The following is an 8,383-nucleotide window of genomic DNA, read 5'->3' on the forward strand; positions in this document are numbered from 1 at the left end:
GAGATAACAATAATAATAATATTAATGCATAAATATATCTAACTCAATAGAAGAGGAATTAATTCATTTAGAATTCAAGATTTGGATAAAACTCAACTATAACTCAATTATAATAAATTTAAATATTGGGCGCATGGACGAACTCAATCCAATGCTATGAAAGCCTTACATACCTTAAATCGGAAGCTTTACTTCGAATTGGAACACTCTTGGACCCCTAGCCTTTTCTTCTCGCCGGTTTATTTTGTGTACTACCCGGAGTATAAGAATCACTAGAGTAGTATCTTTATACTACTAAAACTAAAACTATATTTGAGAAGGAGTAAAGAAGTATATAGAGAGAATAGTTGCTTAAGAAAGCTTGGTGAATAAAATGAGGAAATAAGGTGGGTATTTATAGGTGTGGAGGAGGAACCTAACAATAAATAAATATAATCATAAAGGATGATCTTGAAAATTCAATGGAGAATTTTGATGTCATGGATGATGTCAAATGGTTCTAGATCTTTCTATGGTAGGTGAGATAAAATCTCTTTTAACGGAATATCTGTTTTCGAAGCTGCGTTTGAATAAGATAAATTCCTTATTAGGATTTGGTGTCTTCATAAGAATTGTAGATATAGAAGTCTAGTTTCAGTTAGTTCAAGAATCATCCAATTTGGAGCATTGTACATCGAGATATGAATTTTATTCTACAAACACTCCATTCCGTCACAGCACTATATCTTGCAAAGATCAATTTATTTGATCTACTTAAAATCCGAATCTTAAGATATGTTCTTCATGAAAGTTGTAGGTAATGATGTTGTGGTTACTCAAAAATTTGAATCACCTAATTTGGACCATCCTATGAAAAGTTATGCCCAAATTACTTTAGGCATGAGAGAACATAATCAAAATACTTTTAGAACATGATCAAAATACTTTAGAACATGATCAAATTTCTTTAGAACATGATCAAAATACTTTTAGAACATGATCAAAATACTTTAGAACATGATCAAAATCTTTAGGCATGAGAGAACATGATCAAAATACTTTTAGAACATGATCAAAATACTTTAGAACATGATCAAAATACTTTAAAACATGATCAAAATCTTTTCATGCCTTCATATAAGGACTTTTGATAAATCAACAATTTAATGCATTTAAAAACCAATATAAGTTAATATAAGATCGGTAATTAAATTTTATATATTTAATAATCTATGCATTTGGAATTATAATATGAAAAATCCATAAAGTTTCATGCTTGAATAGAAAACTTTGATAATTTATTTGGACTTCATGAAAGAAAGGATCCATGAATCAATAATATTTATGGGGTGTTACAATATCTTCCCCTTGGAATCATTCGTCCTCGAATGAAGATGAGACTAGGAGACATCAAGAATGAGTATCATTAAGACATCAATTTCTCATAAACTCCATTACTAAAATTCAAGAATATACATCGACTCAAAGGTTGGAGTAAGGAATATTACCTTGAACATCATCATCGGAAGGCACAAATAGATGAGGATATTTAGCCTTCATATCTTCTTCAGCTTCCCATGTAGCCTCTTCAACAAATTGATTTCGCCATAGGACTTTGACAGATGCTACTTCGTTAGTTCTTAATTTGCGAACCTGGCGATCAAGAATCTGAACTGGAATCTCTTCATAACTCAAGCTCTCTTTCACTCCAATGCTCTCAGCTGGGACAACAAGTGAAGGATCTCCCAAACACTTCTTAAGCATAGAGATGTGAAACACGGGATGAATAGCAGCTAATTCTGGAGGCAACTCCAATTCATAGGCTACGTTACCTACCCTCCTCATAATCTGATAAGGACCAATGTAGCGGGGACTAAGCTTCCCTTTCTTGCCAAATCTCATCACACCCTTCATGGGTGAAACTTTCAAGTATACCCAATCGTACACTTCGAACTCCAAATCTCTTCTTCTAATATCAGTGTAGGATTTTTGGCGACTTTGAGCAGTCCTCAACCTCTCTTGTATGGTTTTCACCTTCTCCATAGCTTGGTGAACCAAGTCTGGTCCAATCAACTCAGCTTCACCAACTTCAAACCAACAAATTGGTGATCTACATCTCCTCCCATACAGAGCTTCATAAGGAGCCATTTGAATACTCGAATAGAAACTATTATTGTATGCAAACTCAATAAGAGGTAAATGCTCATCCCAATTACCTTTGAAGTCAATGACACAAGCTCTTAACATATCCTCCAAAGTCTGTATCGTACGCTCTGCCTGGCTATCTGTTTGCGGATGAAAAGCAGTACTAAGGTTCACTCTTGAACCCAAGCCCTTCTGAAATGACTTCCAAAACTGAGCAGTAAATTGAGCTCCCCTATCAGAGATGATAGACAAAGGAACTCCATGCAGTCTAACAATCTCTCTAAGATACAGTTTGGCATAATCCTCTGCAGTGTTCGTAGTCTTAATCGGCAAGAAATAGGCCGATTTGGTCATCCTATCCACAATCACCCAAATAGAGTCATGTTGTTTGCGGGTTCGTGGTAAACCGGTAATGAAGTCCATATTGATCATTTCCCACTTCCATTCCGGTATCTCTATATTCTGAGCCACTCCACAAGGCCTTTGGTGCTCAACTTTAACTTGTTGGCAATTTGGGCACTTGGACACAAACTCTGCTATATCTCTCTTCATTCCACTCCACCAGTATACTTCTCTTAAGTCATGATACATCTTTGTTGAACCTGGATGGATGGAATACTTAGAATTATGGGCTTCTTTCATGATTCTCTCCCTAATACCATCAACCCTTGGAACACATAATCTTTCTTGATATCTCAACACTCCATCTCCCCTTTTGGTAAAAGCCATTACCTTCTTCTTATAAACCTCATCCTTCAGTTGAAGAAGAATGGGGTCCTGATCTTGCTTTTCTTTCACCTCTGCAACTAGAGATGATTCGGCTCCATTTCGTACTATTGTACCACCCTCACTAGAGTCAATAAGTTGAACTCCTAAACGCGCAAGTCTATGCACTTCCTTTGCCAACTCCTTCTTTTCCTCTTCCACATGAGTTTTACTCCCCATAGATAACCTGCTAAGAGCATCAGCAACTACATTTGCTTTACCTGGGTGGTGGAGAATGCTCATGTCATAATCCTTGAGCAACTCTAGCCATCTCCTTTGCCTCAAATTCAGCTCCTTCTGGCTGAATACATACTGTAAGCTCTTATGGTCTGTGAACACATCCACATGTACACCATAAAGATAGTGACGCCAAATCTTAAGAGCAAATACCACAGCTGCCAACTCAAGGTCATGAGTGGGGTAGTTTCTCTCATGAGTCTTAAGCTTCCTGGAGGCATATGCAATGACCTTACCTTTCTGCATTAATACACATCCCAACCCAACTCTTGAAGTATCACAATAGATTATAAAACCATCTGTTCCTTCGGGTAGGGATAGTACTGGAGCAGTAGTCAATCTAGCTTTCAACTCTTGAAAACTTTTCTCACAAGTATCAGACAATTGAAACTTAGCCTTCTTCTGAGTCAGCCTAGTCAATGGTGAGGATATGGATGAAAATCCCTCAACAAACCTCCTGTAGTAACCAGCCAAACCTAAGAAACTCCTTATGTCGGTTGGAGAGGTGGGTCGGGGCCAGTTCTTAACTGCCTCAATCTTTTGAGTATCAACTTGGATTCCATCCCCAGATATAATATAACCTAGGAATGCTACAGACTCAAGCCAAAACTCACACTTTGAAAACTTAGCATACAACCCCTCCTCCTTAAGAGTTTGAAGGACAATCCTAAGGTGATTAGCATGCTCACTCTTACTTCTAGAGTAGACCAAAATATCATCGATGAAGACAATTACAAACGTATCAAGGTATGGCTTGAATACTCAGTTCATGAGGTCCATAAAAGCTGCTGGAGCATTTGTCAATCCAAAGGACATAACAAGAAACTCAAAATGACCATAGCGGGTTCGAAAAGCCGTCTTCGGGATGTCACATTCTCTCACTTTCAACTGGTGATAGCCTGATCTGAGGTCTATCTTAGAGAAACATGTGGCACCCTGAAGTTGGTCAAATAAATCATCTATTCTGGGGAGAGGGTACTTATTTTTAATGGTGACCTTGTTTAGTTGTCGATAATCAATGCACATTCTAAGGGACCCATCTTTCTTTCGCACGAATAGGACAGGAGCGCCCCAAGGTGAGACACTTGGCCTAATAAACCCCTTATCTAGCAGGTCTTTCAGTTGTTCTTTCAACTCTTTCAACTCAGCAGGATCCATCCTATAAGGAGGAATGGAGATAGGTTGTGTATCAGGAAGGACATCAATACCAAAGTCTATCTCTCTATCAGGAGGGATTCCGGGTAGATCCTCAGGAAAGACTTCAGGAAACTCATTCACAATGGGAACTGACTCAAGAGATGGAGTCTGATCATTAATATTTTTGACTTGGACTATATGATATATACATCCCTTAGAGATTAATTTTCTGGCCTTAAGGTAGGAAATAAATTTACCCCTAGGCACTACAGAATTCCCCTTCCACTCTAAGATAGGCTCGTTTGGAAATTGAAACTTGACAATTCGGGTCCTACAATCAACTGAAGCATAACAAGAATAAAGCCAGTCCATGCCAAGAATTACATCAAAATCAACCATGTCCAACTCAACTAAGTCAGCCATGGTATCCCTATGATAGATTGATACAGTACAATTTCTATAGACCCTCTCAGCTAAGATAGACTCACCAACAGGAGTAGACACGCTGAAAGGCTCAAGAAGACACTCAGGAAGGATCTCAAATTTACTAGCCAAGTAAGGAGTCACAAAAGATAATGTAGCACCAGGATCAAGTAATGCATACACATCAAAAGAAAGGACTCGGAGCATACCAGTAACAATATCGGGTGCGTTTTCTTGGTCTTGGCGACTACCCATAGCATACAGACGGTTGGTTCCCCCACCTGCACTTGAAGCTGCACTTCTATGATTACCTCTATTCTGTGGAGCTGTAGAAGAAAACTGAGCTATACTACTTCCATCTCCTTGCCTCTTTGAAGGACACTCATTCTGGAAGTGACCTGTCTTTCCACATCTATAGCAAGCATTGGTGCCCACACGACACTCTCCCAAATGGAGCCTCCCACATCTAGCACATGGTGGTTTTCCCCTAGAACCTTGAGCCATACTTAATTGGGACTGAGAACCTTGAGATCGAAAGTTTTGGTGACTTAGCGATCTCTGATCATACCTGGTATTAGGTGTAAAACCATTTGTTGGGGAAGGTGCATAATTGGAAGACCTTTTCTAAAAGAAAGACTTGTTACCCTTCCCTTGCTTCTGCTCATTCTCATGCCCAGCAGACTTAGCCTTCTTGCTTAGGTGTTCCTCTCGGTCCTTTTTCTTGTCATCCTCAACCTGCTGAGCATACACCATCAATCTAGAAAAATCCATGTCAGAAATCATTAGCATTGCCTTACATTCTTTCTTTACATGTTTGCCTAGGCCAGAGACAAACTTCCTCATCTTAGACCTCATATGAGGAATCATTTCTGGGGCATATTTGGACAATTGAATAAACTTCAAACTATACTCTTTCACAGTCATACTCTCTTGCTTGAGGTTCACAAACTCCTCAATTTTTGCTTCACGTAGCTCTTGGGGAAAGAAGTTATCAAGAAATGCTCTTTCAAACTCATCCCAAAGAGCAGGCTCTGCATCCTTACCTCTACTTTCTTCCCACTGATTATACCAGACATTTGCCACATCCTTGAGTTGATAGGACACCAATTCAACCCCCTCAATCTCTGTAGCATGCATCGCTTTTAGTATTTTCCACATCTCATCAATGAAATTTTGGGGGTCTTCATCAACGTTGGAGCCCGTGAAGACCGGCGGATTTATTCTCAGAAAATCTCTGATCCTCGTGGTAGCAGACGGCTCTTGATAACTAGAGCTAGGAGTTGGTGAACTCTGGCTACTATTTCGAGCAACCACCAACTAGGTGAGCATAGCAATCGCTCCTCGAAAATCTTCCTCAGAAGTAGGAGTGGTCTGAACAGTAGGTACTTGGGGTACCTCAGTAAACCTTGCAGGTCGGCCCCTAGTTCTCCGTGGAGGCATCACTGATTGTGGAACCTCAGTGCTGGCAGCGTTCCTCTGACTAGATGAACGTTTAGGAGGCATGTCTGAAACGTGTAAACGCACGAATTAGAAAGAAAGCTTTTATAGAGTTAAACTCTATCGCACGAACTCAGATTATGAAAGAAGTAAAATAATTCCTAATGTCCTATAGCTTCCTGATTATAAGTGTGGTGCACGACACACCCATAAACAAGACTCTACTAGACACGGATTCATAGACACCCTAGGACTCTTGAACTCTGGGCTTTGATACCAAGTTTGTCACGCCCCGAGAGGGTACCCTAGGCGTGGCCGGCACTCAGAAACCATTTCTGGCTTCCGAGAGAACCACTTGGTCTCATTTCTTATTTATTCATCAGCGGAAGACTTAAGAATACTAATGTGGGTTTGTCATAATCAAAGAAAAAAAAATAGATAATTCTTATAAGAAGTAGTTTCTAAGGAGAACTACTGCAATTACATCATCAGACTCTGTCTATGAAGCCTCTAATACTCTTAGATGGTGCCAATGACATATCCATGGCTACCTCAAAAGAAACATCACACTCAACAATAATAAAAGGATAAGGAGTTCCTTCGAATACAAGAAGGACTCACCAAATAGCTAAAAAGAAATGATCTTCAACGATGCGCCTGTTGAGGATCTCTAACACCTGTATCTGCATCATAAAACGATGCAGGTCGAATGACGTCAGTACGTGGAATGTACGAGTATGTAAAATGGCAGGAAGGTAAGGACAGATATCAAGAAACTCCTCTCAAGAAAACTCAGCTCAGAACTCAACATCATCTCAACATGAATATGTAATGCAAGTTTAAAATATAATAATAAAAATAATAGTAATAAGCAATGCTTACTCAGTTGAGAGTTTCTCTAACCGAAAACCATCACTTATGAGCTAGCAATGATACAACGAAGCGATGTCGTTGCCACATCCATCCAATACCTTGCCAGGGTAAAGGACATCACCATCTTGGATCCATTCATCAAAGTCCTCTTTTTGGGACTTAAGAGGCATAGCCTCCATCCTACGCTGGATACGTAGTTCTGGGGTTTGAGTCAATTAAACTCTTACCCAACTCGGTGCTCAATACTACTCTCAAAATATGTGCTCATATTAAACTCATCATCTAGTCTCATTGGACTTTAATTTAAATCATCAAACTCATCTCATTTCATGTTCATCAATCATTATACTTCCAAAAACATCATTTACATCTCATCAAAACATCTTGCTCAAAATATCATTTTCTCAAATTCATTCAAATTCAACTCTTTTGCTCTTTCAAAACTCAATAAAATACATATATAGTATTAATTCATATAACTCTCTTTTTATCAATAAAAATAATAAAAAGCCAACATTTTTACTCAAAACATGTATAAAAATATTCATGAACATCAAATCAATTAGGATTCATGGGAAAGTAGCCATGAACAATAATTCCAATAATATGAGAGATAACAATAATAATAATATTAATGCATAAATATATCTAACTCAATAGAAGAGGAATTAATTCATTTAGAATTCAAGATTTGGATAAAACTCAACTATAACTCAATTATAATAAATTTAAATATTGGGCGCATGGACGAACTCAATCCAATGCTATGAAAGCCTTACATACCTTAAATCGGAAGCTTTACTTCGAATTGGAACACTCTTGGACCCCTAGCCTTTTCTTCTCGCCGGTTTATTTTGTGTACTACCCGGAGTATAAGAATCACTAGAGTAGTATCTTTATACTACTAAAACTAAAACTATATTTGAGAAGGAGTAAAGAAGTATATAGAGAGAATAGTTGCTTAAGAAAGCTTGGTGAATAAAATGAGGAAATAAGGTGGGTATTTATAGGTGTGGAGGAGGGACCTAACAATAAATAAACATAATCATAAAGGATGATCTTGAAAATTCAATGGAGAATTTTGATGTCATGGATGATGTCAAATGGTTCTAGATCTTTCTATGGTAGGTGAGATAAAATCTCTTTTAACGGAATATCTGTTTTCGAAGCTGCGTTTGAATAAGATAAATTCCTTATTAGGATTTGGTGTCTTCATAAGAATTGTAGATATAGAAGTCTAGTTTCAGTTAGTTCAAGAATCATCCAATTTGGAGCATTGTACATCGAGATATGAATTTTATTCTACAAACACTCCATTCCGTCACAGCACTATATCTTGCAAAGATCAATTTATTTGATCTACTTAAAATCCGAATCTTAAGATATG

General features: G+C 38.1%; 1 protein-coding gene across 1 annotated transcript; it reads right to left on the reverse strand.

Annotated features, from left to right (window-relative positions):
- Positions 1 to 1,596: 1,596 nt before the first annotated feature.
- Positions 1,597 to 5,928, reverse strand: LOC129883587 (uncharacterized; the record flags this gene model as incomplete). The annotated part of the gene is made up of 6 exons (XM_055958218.1): positions 1,597 to 1,693; positions 1,787 to 1,892; positions 2,013 to 2,163; positions 4,210 to 4,395; positions 4,729 to 4,845; positions 5,338 to 5,928. Coding segments are annotated over 6 exons (1,248 nt in total), but the record flags the coding sequence as incomplete, so codon positions are not given.
- Positions 5,929 to 8,383: the final 2,455 nt, after the last annotated feature.

Source organism: Solanum dulcamara, chromosome 3 (genome assembly GCF_947179165.1).
Source record: "Solanum dulcamara chromosome 3, daSolDulc1.2, whole genome shotgun sequence".
Taxonomy (NCBI): Eukaryota; Viridiplantae; Streptophyta; class Magnoliopsida; order Solanales; family Solanaceae; genus Solanum; species Solanum dulcamara.